Source organism: Bubalus kerabau, chromosome 1, assembly GCF_029407905.1.
Source record: "Bubalus kerabau isolate K-KA32 ecotype Philippines breed swamp buffalo chromosome 1, PCC_UOA_SB_1v2, whole genome shotgun sequence".
NCBI lineage: Eukaryota > Metazoa > Chordata > Mammalia > Artiodactyla > Bovidae > Bubalus > Bubalus kerabau.
This window is the reverse complement of record NC_073624.1, coordinates 57,350,550-57,378,497: the sequence shown is the minus strand read 5'-3', so window position 1 is coordinate 57,378,497 and position 27,948 is coordinate 57,350,550. Positions and strand designations below refer to the sequence as shown.

At 41.5% G+C, this 27,948-nt stretch overlaps 1 protein-coding gene across 22 annotated transcripts in view; it reads left to right on the top strand.

Moving 5' to 3' along the window:
- ANO4 (anoctamin 4) overlaps positions 1 to 27,948 on the top strand; it is a 428,567-nt gene that overhangs the window by 178,364 nt on the left and 222,255 nt on the right. For 12 of the 22 annotated variants that reach the window (XM_055575846.1, XM_055575864.1, XM_055575835.1 and 9 more), the window contains one exon: positions 24,385 to 24,576. In XM_055575846.1, the coding sequence (XP_055431821.1) occupies positions 24,385 to 24,576 (192 nt within the window). Of the gene's footprint in view, positions 1 to 17,426; positions 17,539 to 23,297; positions 23,419 to 24,384; positions 24,577 to 27,948 lie in introns of those variants that run through there. The other 10 variants (XM_055575941.1, XM_055575931.1, XM_055575924.1 and 7 more) reach the window with 5 other exon arrangements.

The following is a 27,948-nucleotide window of genomic DNA, read 5'->3' as shown; positions in this document are numbered from 1 at the left end:
TATGAGGTTGCACAGAGTCGGACACGACTGAAGTGACTTAGCGGCAGCAGCAGCTGCAAGAATATCTAGTCTGTCTAAGCTGTAAAGACAGTTATGTGACTATTTGCCCTGAAATTTCCCTTTTTTTCCTCCCTATAGTCATGCACACATCTACTCAGTGTACCCTTGACAGGGTCAGCTATTGTGGATAAGTATGCCTTTCCGTCAGAGTTCATTTGCAAAATACACCTCAAGAATTGATTGGCTCTGCTTATCAAATAGAGAAGGCAATGGCAACCCACTCCAGTACTCTTGACTGGAAAATCCCATGGACGGAGGAGCCTGGTAGGCTGCAGTCCATGGGGTTGCTAAGGGTCGGACACGACTGAGCGACTTCACTTTGACTTTTCACTTTCATGCATTGGAGAAGGAAATGGCAACCCACTCCAATGTTCTTGCCTGGAGAATCCCAGGGATGGGGGAGCCTGGTGGGCTGCCATCTATGGGGTCACACAGAGTCGGACATGACTGAAGCAACTTAGCAGCAGCAGCTTATCAAATTCTCCACTATTTAATAAACAAGTAGATCGTAATATAAAATGATTTTCATTTAGGTTTTTGCCATGAAACTGTGGCAGTCTGTTGTGATGGAAGGATTTCAGACCAGAATATCTGATCTTAGTTTTTGTTCTGATGCTAAGATTGTTCTGGGATCCTGGGTCCGTTGTTGAGCTGTTCTGGACCTTGGTTTCCTCATCTGGAATTTGAAGATTTTGGACTAGGTCCACAGACTTTTCCCAACGCTAACATTTTGTGCTTGTGCAGTTTTGCAATCCAATACAATTTTATAAAAAGGAGAAAAGCAGTTGTCATGGCAACTGTTATTTAATACACGACCCTGTTTCTTTTGTTTTCAACTTACTGAGGTGTGATTAACAAAATAGTAATTTAAAGGGTACTACAAACTGTGGACAATTCTGAAAGAGATGGGAATACCAGACTACGTGACCTGCCTCTTGAGACATCTGTATGCAGGTCAGGAAGCAACAGTTAGAACTGGACATGGAACAACAGACTGGTTCCAAATAGGAAAAGGAGTACATCAAGGTTGTATATTGTCACTCTGCTTATTTAACTTATATGCAGAATACATCATGAGAAACGCTGGACTGGAAGAAACACAAGCTGGAATCAAGATTGCCGGGAGAAATATCAATAACCTCAGATATGCAGATGACACCAGCCTTATGGCAGAAAGTCAAGAGGAACTAAAAGGCCTCTTGATGAAAGTGAAAGTGGAGAGTGAAAAAGTTGGTTTAAAGCTCAACATTCAGAAAACGAAGATCATGGCATCTGGTCCCATCACTTCCTGGGAAATAGATGGGGAAACAGTGGAAACAGTGTCAGACTTTATTTTTCGGGGCTCCAAAATCACTGCAGATGGTGCCTGCAGCCATGAAATTAAAAGACGCTTACTCCTTGGAAGGAAAGTTATGACCAACCTAGTTAGCATATTCAAAAGCAGAGACGTTACTTTGCCAACAAAGGTCTGTCAAGGCTATGGTTTTTCCTGTGGTCATGTATGGATGTGAGAACTGGACTGTGAAGAAGGCTGAGCACCGAAGAATTGATGCTTTTGAACTGTGGTGTTGGAGAAGACTCTTGAGAGTCCCTTGGACTGCAAGGAGATCCAACCAGTCCATTCTGAAGGAGATCAGCCCTGGGATTTCTTTGGAAGGAATGATGCTAAAGCTGAAACTCCAGTACTTTGGCCACCTCATGCGAAGAGTTGACTCATTGGAAAAGACTCTGATGCTGGGAGGGATTGGGGGCAGGAGGAGAAGGGGACGACAGAGGATGAGATAGCTGGATGGCATCACCGACTCGATGGATGTGAGTCTGAGTGAACTCTGGGAGTTGGTGATGGACAGGGAGGCCTGGAGTGCTGCGATTCATGGGGTTGCAAAGAGTCGGACATGACTGAGCAACTGAACTGAACTGACATGATGATTTGATATATATATGTATACAGATTATGAAAGGATTCCTACCATCACATTAATCACTAACTCACAGATTCAAATTTGTTTTTTTGTTTTTTTCTTGATGAGAACACTTAAGTTCTACTTTCCTTGTAAATTTTCATTCTATAGCACAGTATTATCAATTATACTCACCATGTTTTACATTATAGCCTCAGACCTTATTCATCTTAGAACTGAAAATTTACCGCCTCACCATATTTTCCCCCGCCCCTAACCTCCAGGCAACCACAAATCTACTCTGCTTCTATGAATTTGGGTATTTTTAGATTGTACATATAAGTGAGATCATATGTATTGGCCTTACCGTCTGATTTATTTCACTTGGCATAATTCCCTTGAGGTTTGTACATCTCATCATAGAGCAGGATTTCCTGTTTTTAGCTAAATGATATTCCATTGTGTATATATACTGCATTTCTTCCTCCATTCATCCATTGGTGACATTGTTTAGGTTGTTTTCATGTCTTGGCTCTTACAAATCATGCTGCAGTGAAAATAGGGGTGCACCAGATATCTCTTTGAGAAAATGACTTTGTTTCCTTTCAAAATGTACCCAGAAATTGGGTTGCTGGATCATATAGCAGTTCTATTTTTAATTTCCTGAGAAACCTCTATATTGCTTTCCATAGTGGCTGTGCCAGCTTCCATTCCCACCAACAGCATATAGTAGTCTTTTCTTCTACATCCTCACCAACATTTGTTATCTCTTGTTTATTTGCTATTAGATATCCTAACAGGCATGAGATAATATCTCATTGTGGTTTTGATTTGCATTTCCCTCATGATGAGTGAGGTTGAGTATCTTTTTATGGACTTTTTGGCCATTTGTATGTTTTCTTAGGAGAAATGTCTGTTCAGGTCCTTTGCTTACTTTTTAATTGGGTTACTGCTTGGTTTTTTTGCTGTTGCGTTCTTCTTGTTGCATGAGTTCTTGTATACTCCATAACCAAAAAAAAAGAAAAAATAAGCCTGTGCACAGCATAGCAGAATCTGTGAGACATCCATCCATCTGTGTACCCGAAAGTTAGTGGACTGAACTCCAGAGGAGGCAGCAGATTGAGGGGAGTGCTGGGGGAGCTAATGGTGCCAGAGGTAGTGACGTCAGAGTAGGTGATTGGCAGGGAGCTGATGCAACCTCTCCAGCAGATGAGGTGGAGGGTGAGGTGATGAATGTGTGTCTGCCTAGCCATGTGCACTGCAGCTGGAGGGAGCTGCTGCTGTCTCTAATGAGAGACTGCAGTGACTGGGGGTGCGGTAGGGAAAGTGGAGGGCAGTAGGCAGACAAGAAAGAACTGAAGGAAAGCATCTTCTGCTGTTTGCTCTAGGAGATAAGATAACTGCCCATGGACCTCTGGGGTTCCCTGACCTGAGGAGCGCCCTACCAGGTTGTGGGCACACCCAAAGTCCCAAGTACTACGTGCACCCCTCTCCTGCTCTGCCAGCACCTCTTGCTTTGTTAATGCATTCTTTCCTTGCATGCTCAATCACTCAGTTATGTCCAACTCTGCGACTCCAAGGACTGTAGCCCCCCAGGCTCCTCTGTCCAAGGAATCCTTCAGGCAAGAATACTGGAGTGGGTTGCAATTTCCTATCCTTTCCTTACCTTAGTGGTAAGGAAAGCAAAACTTGTGCTATAGTGCTACCCTCTAAAAAATAAAATGAAGGCACCTAACCACCAGCCTGTTGAACTGTTAGAACCAAAGTAAACAAAACCTTATCTAAGTAAGGAATGTGTCTGCTACTTCAAATGCAGCAGCAGGGGCATTTCTCCTCAAACACCATGAAAAATCATGGTAATGTGATGTCACAAAAAGAAAATGACAATTTTCTGGCAACTGAAACAAAAAATGTAGACTATTGTGATATAACTGACAAGGAATTTAAAATAGCTGTTATGAAGAAATTCAGTGAGCTATAGGAAAACTCAGAAAAGTGCTACAAATGGTTTCAGGGATAAAATTAGCAAATGGAAGAAGTACTTTACCAAAGACACTGAAATTCTAAAAAAGAACCATACACATTCTGGAGCTGAAGAACTCAGATGGAGAATGCTTTATAATGCATTGGAAATAGAGCAGATCATAATTGAAGAGAGAATTAGAAGCTCCATGATGGAAATATGGAGAAGGAAATGGCATCCCACTCCAGTATTCTTGCCTAGAGAATCCTGTGGACAGAGGAGCCTGGTGGGCTGCTGTCCATAGGGTCACACAGAGTCGGACACAACTCAAGCAACTTAGCATGCTTGCATGCATTGGAGAAGGAAATGGCAACCCACTCCAGTATTCTTGCCTGGAGAATCCCAGGGACAGAGGAGCCTGGTGGGGTGCCGTCTATGGGGTCGCACAGAGTTGGACACAACTGAAGTGACTTAGCAGTAGCAGCATGATGGAAAATATAGCAATGATTCAGATGGAAGAGAGAAAACTAAGACTTAAAAGTGAAGAAAACCCTGTAAGACCTAACTGCAGTAGAAAAGCCAACATAAGTGTAATGAGTATCCCAGAAGCAGAGGGAAAATGGGGCAGAGTTTATTTATAGAAATAATACCCTAGAACTTCCCAAACCTAGAAAAGAAACTCTATCTAGAAGTCCATAAAGCTAATAGAACACCTTATGATGCATCTCCAAGATACATTATATTAAAACTGTCAGAAGTCAAGGTAAAGGATTTTAAAGGTAGATAGGAATAAAAGATAATAACCCACAAACTCTCCATTAAGCTATCAGCAGAAGTTCTACCTGGAGAAGGAAATGGCAACCCACTCCAGCATTCTTGCTTGGGAAATTTTATGGACAGAGGAGCCTGGGAGACTACAGTATATGGGGTCACAAAAGAGTCGGACACGACTTAGCGACCAAACAACAAAAACAACAGAAACTCTATAGGCCAGGAGAGAGTGGAATAACATGTTCAAAATATTTAAATATAAAAACTACCAGCCAAGAACACACTATCCAGAAAAAATATGAAGCAGAGGTAAATCTTTCCCCAGACAAACAGAAGCTGAGGGATTTTCCAACATTAGAACTGCTTTACAAGAAATGTTGAACAGAGCTCTTCAAGCTGAACTAAAAACATGAAATCACCCAAAGCTCTGATTAAGATGATAAATAGAATTAGAGCACTAACTCTTTTATAAGAATAATATATTAAGCTTAAAAAATAATAGTGACTACTACTACTTAGTAATGAAATTACAGAATCAAAAATATAAAAAGGGAAGTATAAAAGGATGGAACCCTCATAGGTGAATGAAGATAAATTGCTATCAGCAGAAAAAGGACTATTTTATCTATAAGACATTTTATGTAAACCTCATGGTAACCCCAAAGCAGAAGTCTAAAGACACAAAATATTGAAAAAAGTGAGGAGGGAGAGAATCACCATAGAAAACCACCAATTTATAAAGGTACCCAGAAGCAGAAGGAAAAAGAAACAATGGAGAGAGAAACAGAAGGCAAAAGATAAAATGGCAGCAGTAAATCCTTACATATAATAATCACACTAAGTGTAAATGGATTGAACTAACCAATGGATAGATTAATAAAGACCCAACAATATTCTGCCCATAGAAAATTCATTTTAGAAACACACATAAACTAAAAAGTAAAATGCTGGAAGATAACATTTCAAGCAAACAAAAATGGAAAGAAGCCAGCATAGCCATACCTCTATCAGACAAAATAGACTTCAAGCCAAAAAGGGTTACAAGACAAAGGGGTTTGGGGAGTCTCTGCCTGGGTGGGAGCCTTAAAAGTTGGGGCACTAGGTGTGTGGTCCAAACCCTTCACTCTTCAGGGAGTGACTGAGAGTTGAGGGTTCCCTGCTGATTGTATGGTGCTCTGCCAGGTATGGGATTTACAGTGTGAATGTGTCTCAGTCTTTCCCACCTATTGTGATGTGATATTTTCTCTTTAGCCCAATATATAGGAGTCACTCAGTTAGTTTCTGGATCCCTCTTAGAGGGGCTTGCTTCCTGTGCAGCTGTACATTCAGTGACTCTGTTGGAGGAAGGAAATTCAGGAGCCTCCAGTGTTGCCACCTTAGTCCCACTTCTCTGTTTCTTTCCTTTTTTTAATTAATTTTCTTTTTATTGAAGGACAATTGCTTTACAGAATTTTATTGTTTTCTGTCAAACCTCAGCATGAATCAGCCATCAGATCAGATCAGTCGCTCAGTTGTGTCCGACTCTTTGCGACCCCATGAATCACAGCACGCCAGGCCTCCTGTCCATCACCAACTCCCGGAGTTCACTCAGACTCATGTCCATCGAGTCAGTGATGCCATCCAGCCATCTCATCCTCTGTCGTCCCCTTCTCCTCCTGCCCCCAATCCCTCCCAGCATCAGAGTCTTTTCCAATGAGTCAACTCTTCGCATGAGGTGGCCAAAGTACTGGAGTTTCAGCTTTAGCATCGTTCCTTCCAAAGAAATCCCATAAGTATACATACCCCTCTAAGTTGATACAGAGCCCCTGTTTGAGTTTCCTGAGTCATACAGTAAATTCCCTTTGGCTATCTATTTTACATATGGTAATGTAAGTTTCCATGTTACTCTTCCCATACATCTTACCCTCTCCTCCCCTCTCCCCATGTCCATAAGTCTATTCTCTATGTCTATTTCTCCACTGAAAGTGAAAGTGAAGTCGCTCAGTCGTATCTGACTCTTTGCGACCCAGTGGACTGTAGCCTACCAGGCTTCTCCATCCATGGGATTCTCCAGGCAAGAGTACTGGAGTGGGGTGCCATTTCCTTCTCCAGGGGATCTTCCCAACCCAGGGATCGAACCCAGGTCTCCCACATTGGAGGCAGACGCTTTTTCAGTACCATTTTTCTAGATTCCGTATATATGCATTAGAACACAATATTTATCTTTCTCTTTCTGACTTACTTCACTCTGTATAATAGGTTGTAGGTTTATCCACCTCATTAGAACTGACTCAAATGTGTTCCTTTTTAGGGCTGAATAATATTCCATTGTGTATATGTACCACAACTTCTTTATCCTTTCATCTGTCAATGGACATTTAGGTTGCTTCCATGTTCTAGCTATTGTAAATAGTGCTGCAATGAACAATGGCATACATGTGTGTTTTTCAAACCTGGTTTCCTCAGGGTATATGAGTAGGAGTGAGATTGCTGGGTCATATGATGGTTTTATTCCCAGTTTTTTAAGGAATTTCCATATCGTCTTCCATAGTGGCTATATCAATTTACATTCCCATCAACAGTGCAAGAACATTCCCTTTTCTCCACACCCCCTCCAGCAGTTATTGTTTGTAGACTTTTTGATGATGACTGGTGTGACGTGATATCGCATTATAGTTTTGATTTCCATTTCTCTAATAATGAGTGATGTTGAGCATCTTTTCATGTGTTTGTTAGCCACCTGTATGTTTTCTTTGGAGAAATGTCTGTTTAGGTCTTTTTCCCACTTTTTGATTGGGTTGTTTGTTTTTCTGGTATTGAGTTGTATGAGCTGCTTATATATTTTGGAAATTAATCTTTTGTCAGTTGTTTCATTTGCTATTATTTTCTACCATTCTGAGGGTTGTCTTTTCACCTTACTTATAGTTTTCTTTGCTGTGCAAAAGCTTTTAAGTTTAATCAGGTCCCACTTGTTTACTTTTGTTTTTATTTCCATTACTGTAGGAGGTGGGTCATAGAGGATATTGCTTTGATTTATGTCATTGAGTGTTCTGCCTGTGTTTTCCACTAAGAGTTATAGGATTAAAACTCTTCAAAAAATGGGCATAGAAGGAATCTACCTTAACATAGTAGAAGCCATATATGATAAGCCTACAGCAAACATTATTCTCAATGGTGAAAAACTGAAAGCATTCCCCATAAGATCAGGAACAAGACAAAGGTGTCCACTTTCACCACTGTTATTCAACATAGTTCTGGAAGTCCTAGCTACAGCAATCAGAGAAGAAAAAGAAATAAAAGAAATCCAGGTTGGAAAAGAAGCAGTAAAGCTTTCACTGTTTGCAGATGACATGATACTGTATATAAAAAACCCTAAGATTGTCAAACAGGAGATGGATTGAGTGAATGTCGACATTCTAGGAATCAGCGAACTAAAATGGACTGGAATGGGTGAATTTAACTCAGATGACCATTATATCTACTACTGCAGGCAGGAATACCTCAGAAGAAATGGAGTGGCCATCATGGTCAACAAAAGAGTCTGAAATGCAGTACTTGGATGCAATCTCAAAAATGACAGAATGATCTCTGTTCGTTTCCAACGCAAACCATTCAATATCACAGTAATCCAAGTCTATGCCCCAACCAGTAACCCTGAAGAAGCTGAAGTTGAATGGTTCTGTGAAGACCTACAAGACCTTTTAGAACTAACACCCAAAAAAGATGTCCTTTTCATTATAGGGGACTGGAATGCAAAAGTAGGAAGTCAAGAAACACCTGGAGTAACAGGCAGATTTGGCCTTGGAATATGGAATGAAGCAGGGCAAAGACTAATAGAGTTTTGCCAAGAAAATGCACTGGTCATAGCAAACACCCTCTTCCAACAACACAAGAGAAGACTCCTACACATGGACATCACCAGATGGTCAACACCGAAATCAGATTGATTATATTCTTTGCAGCCAAAGATGGAGAAGCTCTATACTGTCAGCAAAAACAAGACCAGGATCTGACTGTGGCTCAGATCATGAACTCCTTATTGCCAAATTCAGACTGAAATTAAAGAAAGTAGGGAAAACCATTAGACCATTCAGATATGACCTAAATCAAATCCCTTATGATTATATAGTGGAAGTGAGAAATAGATTTAAGGGACTAGATCTGATAGACAGAGTGCCTGATGAACTATTGAATGAGGTTCATGACATTGTACAGTAGACAGGGATCAAGACCATCCCCATGGAAAAGAAATGCAAAAAAGCAAAATGGCTGTCTGAGGAGGCCTTACAAATAGCTGTGAAAAGAAGAGCAGCAAAAACCAAAGGAGAAAAGGAAAGATATAAACATCTGAATGCAGAGTTCCAAAGAATAGCAAGGAGAGATAAGAAAGCCTTCTTCAGTGATCAATGCAAAGAAATAGAGGAAAACAACAGAATGGGAAAGACTAGATATCTCTTCAAGAAAATTAGAGATACCAAGAGAACATTTCATGTGAAGATGAGCTCAATAAAGGACAGAAATGGTATGGACCTAACAGAAGCAGAAGATATTAAGAAGAGGTGGCAAGAATACACAGAAGAACTTTACAAAAAAATCTTCATGACCCAGATAATCACGATGGTGTGATCACTGACCTAGAGCCAGACATCCTGGAATGTGAAGTCAAGCGGGCCTTAGAAAGCATCACTACGAACAAAGCTAGTGGAGGTGATGGAATTCCAGTTGAGCTATTTCAAATCCTGAAAGATGATGCTGTGAAAGTGCTGCACTCAATATGCCAGCAAATTTGGAAAACTCAGCAGTGGCCACAGGACTGGAGAAAGTCAGTTTTCATTCCAATCCCAAAGAAAGGCAATGCCAAAGAATGCTCAAATTACCACACAATTGCACTCATCTCACATGCTAGTAAAGTAATGCTCAAAATTCTCCAAGCCAGGCTTCAGCAATACGTGAATTGTGAACTTTCAGACGTTCAAGCTGGTTTTAGAAAAGGCAGAGGAACCAGAGATCAAATTGCCAACATCTGCTGGATCATGGAAAAAGCAAGAGAGTTCCAGAAAAACATCTATTTCTGCTTTATTGACTATGCCAAAGCCTTTGACTGTGTGGATCACAATAAACTGTGGAAAATTCTGAAAGAGATGGGAATACCAGACCACCTGACCTGCCTCTTGAGAAACCTGTATGCAAGTCAGGAAGCAACAGTTAGAACTGGACATGGAACAACAGACTGGTTCCAAATAGGAAAAGGAGTACATCAAGGCTGTATATTATCACCCTGCTTATTTAACTTATATGCAGGGTACATCATGAGTTACACTGGTCTGGAAGAAGCACAACCTGGAATCAAGATTGCCGGGAGAAATATCAATAACCTCAGATATGCAGATGACACCACCTTTATGGCAGAAAGCGAAGAAGAACTAAAGAGCCTCTTGATGAAAGTGAAAGTGGAGAGTGAAAAAGTTGGCTTAAAACTCAACATTCAGAAAACTAAGATCATGGCATCTGGTCCCATCAATGTGTAGCAAATAGATGGGGAAACAGTGGAAACAGTGGCTGACTTTATTTTTGGGGGCTCCAAAATCACTGCAGATTGTGATTGCAGCCATGAAATTAAAAGAGGCTTACTCCTTGGAAGAAAAGCTATGACTAACCTAGACAGCATATTAAAAAGCAGAGACATTACTTTGTTATCAAAGGTCCGTCTAGTCAAGGCTATGGTTTTTCCAGTGGTCATATATGGATTTGAGAGTTGGACTATAAAGAAAGCTGAGCATTGAAGAATTGATGCTTTTGAACTGTGGTGTTGGAGAAGACTCTTGAGAGTCCCTTGGCATGCAAGGAGATCCAACCAGTCCATCCTAAAGGAGATCAGTCCTGAGTGTTCATTGGAAGAACTGATATTGAAGCTGGAACTCCAATACTTTGGCCACCTGATGCGAAGAGCTGACTCATTTGAAAAGACCCTGATGCTGGGAAAGATTGAGGGCAGGAGGAGGAGGGGATGACAGAGGATGAGATGGTTGGATGGCATCACCGACTCAATGGACATGGGTTTGGGTGGACTCTGGGAGTTGGTGATGGACAGGGAGGCCTGGCATGCTGCAGTTCATGGGGTTGCAGAGTTGGATACAACTGAGCGACTGAACTGAACTGACCTATGGGTAACTTATTTTTGACAAAGGAGGCAAGAATATACAATGGGCCAAAGACAGCCTCTTCAATAAATGGTGCTGGGGTAAGCGTACATCTACATGTAAAAGAACAAAATTAGAACACTTCCTAACACCATACACAAAGATAAATTCAAAATAGATTAAAGATCTAAATGTAAGGCCAGAAAGTATAAAATTCTTCTGTTTCTTAATCAGCCTGTTTTCCCTTGAAGAAATCAGCCTCTATTGTTATGTAGACCCAAAGGTCTCCTAATCCTCTTAAAAATATTCAGTTCCAAGTTACATCATTCAGTGAATTAAACCAGTTACTTAACTTTCTTATGCCTAAGTTCCTGTATCCTTAAAATGGTATTGATAATAGTGCCTCATAATGTAGAACATTTATCATCAGGCAAGTTACATGGTGATGAAAATATTAATAATACTAATACTGAAAATAATAAAAATAGTTAGCATTTATTGAGTGTATACTCTGTTAGGCAGTGCTATATGTATTAACTCAAGTAATCCTCAAAACAGCCCAAGCGTAGATGTTACTATTATCCCCCAATTGGGTCATGTCCAAATTCTCACAGCCAGAAAGGAGTAGAACCAGAATACAGGCCAACCTAGGTAGACAGACTGTAGAGCCTACACTCTTAACCACTAATTGCATTCTCAATAGTAAGATTATTAATATATTGCTGTAAATTATCGATACTTTTTAATGGAATTCACTATGTGCCCAGAACTGCTGTATTCTATGAGGTAGATAGTACTGTTATCCCCAGTTTATATAAGGAAACTGAGGCCCCTAGAAGCTAATTAAGAACACAGTTGGTAGTGGCATAGGCAGGATTTGAACCCAAGCAGTCTGCATCCTAAGTCTGTGTTCTTTGCCACAGTGCCTCATTGTGAGCCGTTATTACCATTGCACCCAATTCAGGCCAGTTTCCATGAATAACACAATAAAATTATTATTAAATATTATTTAATAATTGTTATTTAATAACAATTTAATATTTAATAATATAATTATTATATAGTAGATGTAAAATTGTGGATAGATGTAATATGGTATCTATCTACTAGAGCATATAAGGCTTTTTGTGGTCTATTGGAACTGTGTTTATGCTCTTCCTGTTGTTACCTATAAACCCCCCAAACAGGTTCCCAACTTCCACATTAGTTTGGAAAAACACCAAGCAACTATAGGAGTTATTTTGCCATGCCTCACCAAATAAAACAGGAAGGAAGTGCAAAAGTCTATGAACATTCAAGCTGTTAAGGTTTGAAATTTCAAGCAGATTACTGTCTGTAAAACATTTAAGGAGATAGTTTGTGTCAGTAAGTCACAATACCTGAGCAGTGTTTTCCAAATACCTTAGTGGTGTTGATCTAAGACAGGGGTAGGCAAACTTCTGTAAAGAGCCAGATGGTAAGTATTTCTTCTTTGAGAGCCAAACAGTCTTTGTCACAACTCCTCAATTCTGTTGTTGTTGTACAAAAACAATCATAGGTGATGTAAACAAATTGTAAACAAATCTGTGGCTGAGTTCCAATAAAACTTTCTTTACAAAAACTGGCGATTGGCCAGATTTGGCCCATGAGCCATAATTTGCTGACCCTTAATCTAAGGGAGATGTCAGAGGATGAGATGGCTGGATGGCATCACCGATACAATGGACATGAACTTGGGCAAACTTCAGGAAATGGTGAGGGAAGTGAGGCCTGGCATGCTGCAGTCTATGGAGTTGCAAAGAATTGGACACAACTGGGTGACTGAAAAACAATCTAAGAGTTTGCCCACTACAGCAGGTATTTTAATGCTAGTGAATTTGGAGATCAGCAGCCACTAGGAGACATATACTTAAAAACAATGTTAATGCTGTGTTTATTTCCCCCTTCCTTATTTTCTGTGAAACCTAACCTTGCTGTCATCGCACATTTACTGAATAGGGTACTTGTAAACCATGGTTAGCTAAGGCTTCTGATATTCACATTGCTATGAAAGTATACATACGTGATTCCAGTCACTTGATTCATTAATATACTGAGGCTTGGCTTTAGGGACAGGCTTTCAAGGGCTTCCCTTGTAGCTCAGTTGGTAAAGAATCTGCCTTCAATACAGGAGACCTGGATTCAATCCCTGGGTCAGGAAGATCCCCTGGAGAAGGGAATGGCAACCCACTCTAGTATTCTTGCCTGGAGAATCCCACAGACAGAGGAGCCTGGCAGGCTACAGTCCATGGGGTCACAAGAGTCGGACACAACTTAGCGACTAAATCATCACCACCACCAATGATGACCAAACAAGTTTTGAAAGACCATACAGAATGAGAATAGTGAATATGCCTTGTTTTGAGCAAATTATTTTGCTAAATATTTTGGCATGGGGTAACTTATTTCAAACAAATATTTACTTAAGAAAAATGGTTAAAGTTTTTTTTTTTTAAACAATAATTTAGACCATTTCAAAAGGGCATTAAAATACAGGTTTGTTTTTTTTTTTTTTTTGGCCAGAAGCTTTCATTAATTATTAACTCTATCAGAAATGTATTTGTTAGCACCAAAATTAGTTAAGATCAACTTTATAACTCCTATAAATAACCTTCATTATTCCTTTGAAATTATCATTAACTTCCGTTTTAAAGTTACATTTCAAAGTCTTGTGTGATTTATTTATTTATTTTTGTCTTGTGTAATTTAATGCCATTTTGTTGCCTTTTTTTTGTTAACATTTGTCAGAGTCTTTAGAAGCACATCATATGGCTGAAAATCTAACTGCACCATTATTAACATCGAGCTGTAATCAGTAAATGATTAGAGGGCTGCATTCTTGAGTTAGCTTTGATAAATTCTTTGACCTCTTTGAATTAGCATTTGTTTCTTGGTCAGTTAAATTAAGTATTGATTAAGGAGGGCTAGCTTCCCCATCTCCCTCCTTCCCTGGCCTCTCAGTGCCTTGCCCTGGATGTTGGGGAGCTTGTGCTGACTAGGGGATTGCCCATTGTCTGTGGCCATGGCTGGGGGTGGGCTGACGTGGGTGGGTCTTAGAATCATTACCAAGAATATTAATCAGATTGGGGAGAGATGGGTAGCTGAGTTAGTGTTCTATTGCTGTGGTAATAATTACCATACAATTTGACTTAAAATTACACAATTTTTATAATCTTAAAGTTCTGCAAGTTAGAGGCCAGATACAGGTCTCATGTGGCTAGAATTGAATTGTTAGCGGAGCTGTGCTCCTTGTGATTTGTGCTCCTTCTTGTGACTCTGGCAGAGAATCTGTGCCCTTGACTTTCCCAGCTTCTAGAGCTGCCACATTCGATGGCCCCTTCAATGAGCCAGCGGCGTGTGTCTCTCTGACTCCAGCCACAAAAGGTTCTCTGCTTGTAAGGACTCCTGTGATTAAATTGTGCCCTTCTGGATAACCCAGGATAGTTTCTGCCAGAGTCCTCATTCGCATCTGTGAAGTCCCTTTTGCCACATGTAGTAAGGTATTCACAGGTTTCAGGGATCAGGACTTGGATGGTTTAGGGGAGTCATTATTCTGTCTGCCACAGGATTTGCATTCAGAGTGTTGGATTTACTGTCTGCACTGCCTGTGTTCTTCTCACTCTTTAGCTTCTTGCTAAAGCTAAATCCATTGGCATCCATTTCTGTCTCAGTCCATGTGAATCCTTTCTTTTCTGTTCTCCCCTTGTTCGGCCTTCCTTGAGCATGTCATTCTACTGTTTCCCTTCTCTTGCTGCATGCAGCATTGCTGGGAAGGCTAGCCAGGTTGCCTGGGTTCAAATTCTGGCTGTGCCACTTACTTGTAACCTTTGGTCAATTACTCACTACTTCTATACCTCAATTTTCTCTTCTGTCACATGGGGATAAAGAATGTGCATGTATTAATACCATGTATGATTGACACAATGCTTTAAAGGAGGTAATATATTTATTACTCTTGGAACAATATCTGGTACATGGTTAACCCTCAACCAATGCTGACTATTGTTGCTGTTATTTTGGATTATTCTCCCTCTAGAAGTTCCCTCCAGGTTTTATCTGTGAACTCTCTCTTCTCTAGAAGTTGCAGGCTCTCTCAGAGCTTCACTATTCATTCACCTCTAGCAAAGAACTCCAGCTGGAAGCATGTCCAATCTCCACACATTTATTTCCAGTAGTGCTGAGTGAACATTTTATTTCGATGTCTCAGGGAGCCAGAGACCCAGTATATCCAAAGATGAACCCATTTTGTAGCCTGCATCTTGCCTATCAAAATATCCCATCCATGTTTTTATTTCTTTTACTATCTTCAGATCCAAAGTTAATCTTGATTCTTTCCTCTCACCTCTAAACATTAAAAAGGTTATCCAGTTCTACAGAATCTGCTCTCAACATGTCTCTTCGATCTGTTTGTGTCTCTCCTGTCACTACTCTGATCCAGGCCCCTATGATTATTAATAATTTGGATCTATTGCACAGGATGAAATCGAGGAGTCTTGTTAAATCTCTGCTCTGGTGATGTACCCCCCACCTTGCTCACATACTGTCAGTGATTCCTCATTGTCTTAGAATGAAGATTATACTCTTTAGTACAACGTTCAAGGCTCAAATTCTCTAAAATTTAATCCATACAAAAGGTGTCATGATCATTACATTCAGTCTATTCAGCCAGTGTGAATGCTCATATATCTTACACATGCTTGAGACTGGACACCTTTTCATTGCCTGAATTGACGCTGTCCTTTCATGCCCTCATGACTTTGCTGCCAGGAATGCTCTTTCCCTCCATCTCTGCCTTTTAGAAACTTGCCCAGCAATCCAGGCTGGGTGACAATACCACCCTTCTTGTGAAGCCTTCTGTAACAGCCCTTTTCTTAACTTTCCAAGTCAACCCATGGACCAAATTCAGCCCATCACCTGTTTTTTTAAGTGAAGTTTTATTGGAACTCAGCTACACATTCACTTACACATCATCCATGGCTGCTTTGGGGCTACCGTAGTAGAATCGAGTAGTTGCAGCAGGAACCATATGGCCTGCAAAGCCCCACATTTTTATTATCTGTTTCTACAGGAAAAGGGTGCTGAGCCTTCTTTCCTCTTTAAGTGTACGTATTCTGAGCTGTACCTCCCTTATGGAGCTTTCACATCTTGCTGCTATCAGAGTTGCTTCTGTGTAACTCTTCCCCTTGTGACAGCATCCTCCTCTTACAGACATAGATTCAGCCTTCATCATCCTTATTTTTGTCCTTAGGCCTGACATGTAAGGCTCACTAGTTGTTGATAGAAATAGATTGTAACATAAAAAATTCTTTTTAACTAAATTTTACTCACTTGCCAAATGACTAAAATCTTACATAAAACACTGTTCCCTCTAGGGGTTAATGCTTATCATTTGATATTACTGATAGTAAACCATCTTGTGTTTCACTTCTAGAAGCTTTTTTTTGACTGCCAAGATAAAATTGAGTCCAGTGATTTTATGAAATAGTACTCTTATACTATTTAAGTTGCTTGATTGGTAATATTTAGTAAGTGGTTCCACTGAAATTTGGGATTTCAGTGTATATGTTTGCACCAAGTGTGGGTTTCCCCAGGTAAGGTACATACCTGGTTTCTACTTAGCTCTTTTTATCACCTATCCCTAACTCTGTATACCTGGAGTGCGATAACATTTAGCCATATCATTATGAAAAATATGAAATAATTAAAGTCCTTTTGGAGAAAGCAGAGGTGCTTTACTGGCTTCTTAGAGAGAATTGAAGATTTAAAAAGAACTCTTTTCCAAGGTATAAATTTCAAACTGCATATTTCCAAATGCCTATATCCAGCTTTTCACTCCTTAAATATCACCTGTAACAGTTTTCTGATGAGTTTTATATCTATCTGGGGGGGAGGGGGTTGGGGGTGGGGCTGGAGGTAGAGAGTACCTTGTGCCTAAGTGTATGAAACACAAGGAAAACCCTTGAACTTCCACAAAATGACCAGAAATTCATAGTCATTCTCTCATTGTTTCTCTGAGTGAAAATGTGGTGATTTAAGATAAGTTAAATATCACAGGATGAGATGAAATGAGAAATTCAGAGTGTTAACCTTCGGAGTAGTGAAGAAGAAAAACTGACCCCAAATGAGACAGTGTTGGGGAATAAAAATGAAGGATAACAATCATGAAGTTTTTGAGAACCTTCCAAAGAAGTTTTCAGTGATGTTATTGAGTTACGAGAATGTAGAACCTTTAACTGTTAAAACTGAGGGAGATGGATTTGCACAACACTATCATCAAAATTCAGGTGAAAACAGCATTTGAATTAATGAGCGGATTTTAGTAAAAGGACTTTCTGTGTTGCAAAAAGTGGTTAGGTTGAGGACATTAATAAGAGGCAGTAAAGTGCCCAGGGTCTACCAACAGTGGGAAGCCTTTGTGTTTACTTGCTCAGTCGTGTCTGATCGTTTAAGACCCCATGGATTGTAGCCCACAAGGCTCCTCTGTCAATGGGATTTCCCAGGCAAAAATATTGGAGTGGGTTGCCATTTCCTCCTCCAGGGGATCGTCCTGACCCAGGCATTGAACCCACGTCTCCTGTATCTCCTGTATTACAGGTGTATTCTTTGCCTGCTGACCATCTGGGAAAGTCTTTACAGTGTCTAAAGAGGCGAGGATAGCATTAGAGCCCAGCAGAGTTGGAGCCATGGGAAAGGGACCACCTGACAGGTACAGATCGCCCTGGGCCCTCAGAAGTCCTGAGACAGAGAGCAGGGAAGAAGTAACTCAGCCATCACCATTTGAGAACATTTTATGTCTATGTTTTCATCATGTCTGCTAACATTGTCTTGGCTTAAGCAGATCATAATGACCAGGTCCAAAATGAACAGAACAGGGAATGCACTTCCCTTTTTACTGGAAAGCGCTGATGGGCCACATGGCAAAGAAAAATTATGAAGAATTGGGGTTAGTCATCTATTGTATCACTGTAGTTTCCTAAAATGAAGTCCTTCTAGAAGAATTCTGTAGCAAGGGGAGAAAAGGAGACTCTAAATCAGTCCCATAGGAGAGAGAAAAATTACCAAAAAAGCTATAAAGAATCTAGAAGTGGGCTTGCAGGAGAGAAACCCTGGTAATTCATCCCTAGCACTTTAATTAACACTTGAATGTTGTTTCAGGCTCTTATCTTTTCTGATTCTGTAAGTTCTTCGTATAGACACTGAACCAAAAGTTAAGTCTGGATAGTATCATATCTAGTCCTTAGCATTTTGGTCTCCTTTCAAAGTGCTTGAATGCCAAGGTAATGTGGCTTAAGACAGACAACTGTCACAATATTACAGATAACAGCAACTTGGCAGGAAGTCCTTTCTGGTTTTGATGTGTTGGTACTGCAGGTTTGTGAATATATGGATGCCAACCCATCAAATAATCTGTTCCAATGAAGGAAGATCAAATAGCAGTAGACATGTTCGTGGATGGTGTGATGGGGGAAGGCTGGGCTGCAGCAAGTCCTGTCATCAGGCCTCTGGAGGTGGATTTGTTCTCTACCTTAGTACTTAAATCTGAGAAAAAGAGAAAACTAGAAATAAATATCCCTTTTCACAGATTATTTTTTAATTAGAAATAGTTGAGTCATATTTAGCTTATGGTGATATTCAAAACATGGTTTTTCGGTGTCTTGAAACATAGTTGATCTAAGAAATGACAAGGAGAGTGATGCAACACATTGGTGCTGTTGCTGCGAGTTGTAAAACATTGACAGAGCTCCAGATGTTCCTGTGGCATAGAGTGCCTCTGAATCGCAGGGATGACATTTAGATGAAGGCAAATCGCTTCTACATAGGCACCCTTCTATCGCACAACGCGGCCAGAGCTCGTGCAGTTTAGGGGTAAGCCGGAAACAAAGAGCACTGAAGAATTGTATTTTATTGAGCAAAATACTTACGTTTCAGCTAGAATTTTTGAAAACAAAGAAAATATACAAGGAACTTAGAAGAAATCTAAGCTTTGCTTTATCAAGACATTAAACACTTTCTGTGTTCTGTGGACAGACCTGTTGAATTTCCCAAGAGCAGACTCAAGCACCGTGGGAAAGATGGCTTGAAATTTAGGAGACAGAGTAAATTAAGAATCACTTGGAAGACGACCACACATAGGTGACAGCGGGAGACATGGAATGTGTGAGAAGATGGAAAGAGAAGACCCACATCAGAACCTTGGGGAATCCTCACTGTGATTATGGCTTCCAAATATACAGCCATGTCCTAATCCCCAGAAACTGTGAATGTGACAGTTGGAAAGACTTTGCAGATGGGATCTTGTTTGCTGATGAGTTTGCTGCTAAGCATCTTGAGATGAAGAGATTAGCCTGTATTTTCCAAGTGGGCCCAAAGTGCCATCACATGCATCCTTAAAAGGATGAGCGGTGGAGGGAGATAGACATGAGCGCAGAGGAGGAGGTGATATGACAGTAAAGACAGACATCACAGTGATGTGCTCACAAGGCAGAGAACACCAAGGACAGCTGGCATCCGTGAGATGCTGAAAGAGGCAAGGAATAGATTTCTTCTCACAGCTCTGAGAAACACCTTGATTTCAGGCTTTTAGTCTGTAGGACTGTAAGATAAATTTCTGTTGTTTCAACCCACCACAGTTACTGTAATTTGCTACAGTAACCCCAGGAAGTGAGTACCCCCACCTTTGGGAACAAGGAAGGAAAGAGAACTTAGAGTTAGGAGTTCAGTTCAGTTCAGTCACTTAGTCGTGTCCGACTCTTCGCAACCCTATCGATCACAGCATGCCAGGCCTCCTTGCCCATCACCAACTCCCGGAGCCTACTTAAATTCATCTCCGTTGAGTAGGTGATGCCATCCAACCATCTCATCCTCTGTTGTCCCCTTCTCCTCCTGCCCTCAATCTTTCCCAGCATCAGGATCTTTCAAATGAATCAGCTCTTTGCATCAGGTGGCCAAAGTATTGGAGTTTCAGCTTCAGCATTAATCCTTCCAATGAACACTCAGGACTGATCTGCTTTAGGATAGACTGGTTGGATCTCCTTGAAGTCCAAGGGACTCTCAAGAGTCTTCTCCAACACCACAGTTCAAAAGCATCAATTTTTTGGTGCTCAGCTGTCTTTACAGTCCAACTCTCACATCCATACATGACTACTGGAAAAACCATAGCCTTGACGAGATGGATGTTTGTTGGCAAAGTAATGTCTATGCTTTCTAATATGCTGTCTAGGTTGGTCATCACTTGTCTTCCAAGGAGCAAGCATCTTTTTTATTTCATGGCTGCAGTCACCATCTGCAGTGATTTTGGAGCCCCCCAAAATAAAGTCTGACACTGTTTCCACTGTTTCCCCATCTGTTTCCCATGAAGTGATGGAACCAGATGCCATGATCTTCGTTTTCTGAATGTTGAGCTTTAAGCCAACTTTTTCACTCTCCTCTTTCACTTTCATCATGAGGCTTTTTAGCTCCTCTTCAGTTTCTGCCATAATGGTGGTGTCATCTACATATCTGAGGTTATTGATATTTCTCCCCACAATCTTGATTCCAGCTTCTGCTTCATCCAGCCCATCATTTCGCATGATGACCCATTCCATGTTTTACCTATTGTAAATAGTCCAGCACCCACATTTTAACCACACACTATACACTTGTCATCCTTAAGGGTTTGTGTTTCTCAAGGTTCTGACTTAAGATCTTTTTCAAGTAAGATAGATGGTAGGTCTCAAGAGGAAAAGTTTAAAAGATATTTGGGGGTAGAAGGGAGGGAAGATGAGAGATTTGATATCCCCTGGGCTCCATCTTTTCAGCTGAGTGGGAGAGGAAGCGATGCTGAAGTTGAAGGAAGCAGCCAAGCCTCAGGCCTGAAGTTGACTAGGGAAGAGGATGAGGGTGTAATGAAACCAGAAGCACTATATTAAAAATGGGTTACACAGGTGAACATGTCATTTTCTTGACCAGCTCTTGACTCTCTGCTGTGCCTCTGCCTATGGAGTCTTTGCACCATGCAGGACCCAGGGTGCAGAGTGAGAAGGAGCTGAAGAAGGGGAATTGTCACTTCCGTCTCTGCATGGAAGGTACTTGGGAACTGGGGAGAGAGTCAGAAGTACACCATGTGATCCTTGTCCTTAGAGACTCTGGAGCTGGTGGAAGAAATGGGTCATCTGCCTGCCAGCAGGTGACTGAGAGTACAAGGCCATGGTGTGATCAAAACTAATGGCAAGTTTAAAGAGACCGGAGTGTAGACTTGGGCCAGAGGAGCTGGAAGGGCTTCGGGAGGAAGAGGCAGTTTCTTACTGACAAAGGTGTTTGGTAACTGGTCAGGAGCCAGGGAGACATTTCAGATGGGTGGAAAAGGGGGGAACAGATGGTTTCATAAGAGTTTGGGTCTAAAGGAGTGTCAGCACACTCTCCCTTCCAACCCTGCCTCGTTAAATTATTCAGAACCACTACTGACTTCATATATTTCACCCTTGGATTGATATCTCATTCATCAGGCTACATGCTAAAGTGGAAAAGATCAGAGTTCAGATTCGTTGCTCACTTGTTGTGTGGCCTTAGGTGAGTAGCTTCATTTCTTGGGCCTCAGGTTTCAAACATAGAAATGAATACTGTCTTTTAGGGTTGTGATGAGGCCTTATTGGGACAATGATCAATATTGAGCTTGTTTAATAGATACTCAGTGTCAACCTTTTCTTCCAAAGAAGTTAAGAACAAGATGGGTGATGCACTTTATTTGCTGACAGTTCCTTTCTGAAGATGTGACTGCTGTGTGTGTGTATGTGTGTGTGTGTGTTAGTCGCTCAGTCGTGTCTGCTTCTTTGTGACCCCATGGACTGTAGCCCCCCAGGCTCCTCTGTCCATGGGATTCTCCAGGCAAGAATTCTGGAGTGGGTTGCCATTCCCTTCTCCATGTGACTGCTGAGTCTCCTGTAAATGTTAGCTTTCTGTAAGACTGGAGTATATTTGCTGTCTTGTGTACTGTTTGTTTACACATCTCTCCTTCATTGACTTAGCCACTATATGAGGAGAGCTCTGAAAGTCCAGTCTCTTTGTACCTCTGAGAATTCCTAATTCATGGAGGACCCAGAGGGCTTTGCTCAAATATCAAGGGTTTTGCCCCAGTTACCCTATAAAATATCCATCTTCCTCATATCCACTTTTTCCTGGTAGTACTTGTGAATTCTTTTTATATTTGACCTTTTCCCCATCATCTGCATTATTAGATTTTTTAATCAGGAATTCAATTTCAAGTACCTGTGCTGTTTATTTCTACTGTGTAATTTTTCTTCACATTTCTGTCATTTTGCGTTTTCTTGAGGGGTTGTTAGATAAGAGCTAGAAGTGCCATGCTGACTCACCATTCTGGTTCCTTCAGCCCAATAATCTTTGGAAAAGGGACAAGAAAATATGGTCTCGGGAGAGCCATCTATTGCAGACTGAGACTGTTGTGTACTGTCTGATGTTGACTTAAAGCGTCTCTCCCAGCCCCTTCATCTGTCACCTGAAAATCTATCTGTGTTCTTCTGGAGTCTTTTTTAATATTTATTTTAATAGTGTATTTGGCTGCCCTGGGCCTTAGTCGTGGCATGTGGGGTCTTGAGTCTTCATTGTGGTGTGCAGAATCTTTTATTTGCTTCATGAGGGATCTACTCCCTCGACCAGGGATGGAACCTGGGGCCTCTGCACTGGGAGTGCAGAGTCTTAGCCACGGAACTACCATGGGAGTCCCTCTTCTGGAGTCTTTATGGGTCTGCAGACATTTGTCTTGCACCTCTCTGGAAATGTGGAGCATATCATGGTGGGAGGGAGCGTGGGGATGCCAGGTGGCTGCTATCGTGATAGTCCTGCTCGGAGGAAGGCTCACACTTGCCCAGGCAGCTGTGCATCAGAGCAGGGCATGCAGTGGGAGGGGAAGGCTGCCAGGCTGTCTCCTGAGCGGCCACCCCGCATGACAGGCTTTTCCAGGATAAATCTTCCGACAACAAGGTTTCGGCCTCAGAGCATTGCAGGCTTAGTTACAGTTCATGGGCAGAGTATCCTGTTTGTGAGGAGGTAGATGCATGGACGGAGAAGGCAATGGCACCCCACTCCAGTACTCTTGCCTGGAAAATCCCACGGGCGGAGGAGCCTGGTAGGCTGCAGTCCATGGGGTCGCTAAGAGTCGGACACGACTGAGCTACTTCACTTTCACTTTTCACTTTCATGCATTGGAGAAGGAAATGGCAACCCACTCCAGTGTTCTTGCCTGGAGAATCCCAGGGACGGGGGAACCTGGTGGGCTGCCGTCTATGGGGTCGCACAGAGTCGGACACAACTGAAGCGACTTGGCAGCAGCAGCAGCAGATGCATGGACACCCAGAATACCAGCTGTTAATCTACACTGGGGATCCTGTCTTCCAGGGAGATGGGAACACTCGTGTGATTACTGTCTCCTTGCCCTGGGAGCCAAATCCTAATCTGAAGTTCGTCTGTGAGCATTGTCAGAGTAAGGGCAGTTAAGTGGATAAAGGAGAGAAAATGTGTGTGTCAGTGCTGTCTGCCTGCGCATTTGGAAATCTTGAACTTTGGGGCTGTTGCCTGGATGGGCACTGCCCAGGTTTGTCTCCCTTACACGTTCTATGTATTTTTTTTTTTTTTGCATTGTTATTGTTTTTTCCTTGGCTGACTAAACCTCATTCTGGTTTGAGTCATCCTTTCTTAAAATTCATTAGAATTTACAGATTGGCCCAGGTTATATCCTCCTCTCCTCCTTGGAGAAATTTAAAAATAACTCTTCATACCTCTGTTATATCCCAGATTGCTCAGAATTTTAAAATATAGTTTATATGTATCAGCAGATATCCATATCAATATAATTGGTGTAAGTTAATGTAATCCAGTATTATTTTTGATGAAATTGACATGAAGTCTGGAATTTGCTTCAAACTACTCTGGCACCTAAAAAGCAAACCAACAACAAAGGAAATGAAATAGGTGAAGATTTGAAAGTTTTCTCAGCCTTTTGGAAATATCTTTATTTATTGAAACTGGATGGTGTATGCATGGGGTCCATTATACTATTCCTTTTACTTTTAGTGTGTCTGAAAATTTCCCAGATAAAATAGCTCTAAATATCTACATCATTCTAAGGTTATCAGAGGTATAAATCTGAGTTCAGTCTGTATTCTGACTTATACATGAATATTTTGAAAAAAATTATTTGATTTTTATTGAAATTACAGATATCACAACAATTTCTAATCCTCATTGCCCTTGACAACAGCATGCCAATTATGTGCACATTTTTTAGGACTCGGGAATAATTCTAATATTTAACTTTATTGGATCTGTGTATAAAACTCTTGTCACAATAACTGAGGATGTCCATTTTTGACTGAAACAACATTCAGTTATTTATGTGATGTGAAGATCAGTCACTACCACAATTTTAGTATTACTACCATCCCTTAAGAATGTGAAACAGTTACTGAATGCTTTCTGAATTTTATGCCAGAAAATAATTTGGTGTTTTAGCTATTCTGAACCAACTTCTTCCATATCATGGTGCTATTTCTCATTCCAGGTTTAAGTTTATCTATTCATGGGGCTGAAAAGCGTTTGCAAATCCACCAACGGCGAAGTGTGGCAAGCCGCCCAGGGTCACGTCGCCTGCCCGTGGTCAGGCATTCCTCACTTCCACCAGGCAGAAGGTCAGTAAAAATGGAGACGAGCTCTTCTGGAATCACTAATGGGAGAACCAAAGTCTTCCACCCAGGTAATGCATGGGGAAGGGTCAACAGGGACCTGGGTTAGCAGCAGCCTGACCGCCTGTGCTATATTTTTGTCATCTAATTCTGCCACGCTTCCAGATAAGCTTACTTTTTAGAAGAGTCTTGTTTTTTTCCCCCTTATTTTCACTTCCATCAGTGGTAAATGTCACCAAGACCAATAGGAGGGAAGAGGGCTTGAAGTATCAGAAAAGGTTAAGGCAACATTCCACTTACTGTGGTAGAATCTAGATGAAAATTCCAGTGAATACACTTGCTCAGTTCAGAAAAGTTTACTGTAGAATAAAACAATACAGACGTTTGGCCAGTTTCTTGATACTTTGCTCTAAGACAGCCCAGGGAAAATGTCAAGGTGAAAATGCCCACTTTGAAGCCTCAGTTATGTGGCTTAACTCGCTCATGTTTCTTTCTCAGGTGAAGGGAGACAACTAGAGTCATGTGAATTTTCAAGGCCCTGGGAAGTACCTGTGATTTCTTAAAAATGATAAAATGATCAAAGTTGGTATTTACAACCTCAAGTATTTGGGTGAAAGGCTCATTTAAGTAGTCATTCATTCATTCATTCATTCAACACATTTCTTGAGTGCCTGCTATATGCCAGGCTTTGTTTTGAAAACAGGAAAAACAAGTGAACACTATTTCTGACTCATGGAAATAGCACATTGTGAGGAAATTCCAAAGTCACATATTTTAAGTCTCCCCCAGTCCTGATTCCTGTGTGTAATGTGCTTTCAGCTGGCCAGCCAGTCTCAGCTAAAGTCATTTCCTTCTCGTGCCATGTCATCTTCTTTCTCTCAGCTGACACCCTGGCTTCCTACCCTCACTGAGAAACCCATGGGCTACTGGGCCTGAGACTACAGGTCCCTGCATCTCCAAATATATCTCTGTCTACTCCCATCCTTCACTTCTGTCCTCTGGTGGTCAGGAGGTGGCGGTCTTCCCACTGTCCTTGACTGAGCTTTCCCCTGTGTCCTTCACCAGTGGCCTTGACCACCCCTCCTCTCCTGGACCTTGATCTTTCCCCTCAGTTTGTGAAGAAGGCTGAAACTTCTCATTTTAATCATCTTCATTTGACACTGCATCCTTTTCTCACTTCTGCCACTTCTCCTGGTCCCTCCAAAGCCAGATTTCTGAAAGAGTAACCTACCTTTGTTCGCTTGGGTTCCCAGCCACTTGTAAACCCAATGCAGCCTGGTTTCTTCCTCATCCACATCATCATGGCTCTTCTTATTGACCCGCTTTCACCCCAGTTTGGTGGGTAGCAGACTCTTCTGATGTACCCAACCAGAGTTGACCACCACTTCTTCCCAAAGCATATTCCCTGACTTCCATGGCAACCTGCTTTCTCCATTCTCCTATCACGTCTCTCACAGGTAACTCTGATGGTTTCCCAACTGCCGAGGTCCAGCCCTGGCTGATCCAGGGTATTCGAAGGGGAGACGGCGTCAATGACTTATTCAAATATTCATCAAAGATATAAAGAGTAATAGAATGAGGATAGCTCAGTAGGAAAATTCAGTGGAGAAAAGAGGCTGAGTAGCTTGGTTTACGCGGAAAATCAATATAACCTGTGACACCAGGTTAGCTCTGACCACGGAGGCCACAGGCGCCCTCTCGAATAGCGGAAGGTGCCCCACCTTAGACACCTTTTCGAGTGGGTCTTAGAAGCCCAGGCAAATAAATGGTTGCAGAGGACCTCTGTGCTCCAGATGGAGACTCAGCTGGAAATTGAGAAAAAGAATGACATGGGGAGACCAAGCTTTGGTGAGCAAGGCCCATAGCTTTATTTTCAACAGGGGCTTTTATACCCTAAGTTACACATAGAGGATAATAGAGGATGTGAAATCATGCAAAGTCAGCAGTCTTTGATCCTTATCAAAAACTAAGGTTTCTTTCCTGCAAATTTATCGTATACAAATGGTTTAGGTGATTTGCATCATCTTCTGGCCAGAAGGCCTATTAACATTTTATGACTCTTGACAAAGGTTTGTCAACCTTAAGACTTATTTTCTCTAAGAGTAATTATTTTAAGGTTTGGCGCCATCCTCCGAAGTTAGATAAAGTTGCATTCCTATAGGGCAGAGGTGCAGTGGGTTTACAACAAAGGAAAGAATTTATTACCTTAAGGGTCTAAAGTTGCTAACACCAAGGCCACTACTTTTTTTTTCTACATACCAGCTATATTAATACACATTCAAGGATACAATACAGGGGATGTGGAAACTTGGCAGCAAGCGTTGGCTCATCAATGAAATCTTTTACTAGTTTTATTCTGAGAGTTTCTAACTCGCTGAGAGGCTCTAAGCTATTTGAATATCTTAAGCTTCCTGTGTCTCTCGAGGCTGGGAGACTGTAAACAATCGTATGCATAGCTGTAGGAGTCCGGGTAAACTTGTCAGGCGAGTTAGAGAGCTATCTGAGGGGTTTGGATTTAAACACTCCTAATGCCCAGGAACTTTATTAATTGGAGCTGCAAGTTAACTCTTTGTCAGAGAGAGCGAGATGGTGGTGGGGGACAGCCCCCAGTAAAGTCAGAGGTGAGAGCACAAAGCAATAAAGTAGGCAGACTCTGGTTTTTTGGGGGTAGATGCTTGAGAATATCCAGGGGGACTCCTGAGGCTCGATCCCGCCTTTGTGTATGCCAAGCTTCCTCCCTCATGACCTTTGCCATGAGTGGAATGCCTCTCGCTGGCTCCCGGCACCCAACCTCTAGCATCTCTCTTGTCCTCTTGCCTCTGGTCACAGTACATGGTTCACACCAAATGCAAAATGACTCATCTTCACCCGTGACCATGCCATTCATCTTGCTTGTCCTACTCATTCCAGGGTAAAGGCCAACACTCTTAGTATGTTAGGAACAATTGCCCACCATAATCCAGGCCCTAGTGCTTCTCATCCATTTTTGCCTCTTTATGTCTTAAACTTTACACTCTAATGTATCAGCCAAGGTTCAATCAGAAAAGCAGAGCCAGAAGATTTATACTAGAGTTTTACTAAAAATCAACTTACATGATTATGAGGGCTGTCTAAGAAGGTCTGAAATCCATAGGACAGGCTGTTGAAGGGCAGACTAAAAGCTTTGAGCACAGCGGAGGATGCTGTCCACAGGTACAATTTCTTCTTTAGGGAAGCCTCAGCTCTGCTTTTAAGACCTTTTGCCTGATTGAATGAGCACCCCTCCCTCATTGTGGGATAATCTCCCTTATTTAAAGGTAACTGATGATGGACTTTAAATCACCTTCACAGCAGCATCTGGATTGGTTTTCACCAATAACTGGGAACTCTAGTCTAGCCAAGTTGGCGCATCAACCAGACCTTGAGATCTGATCAGACTTACTTTCTTTCAGCTCTCCAGACAC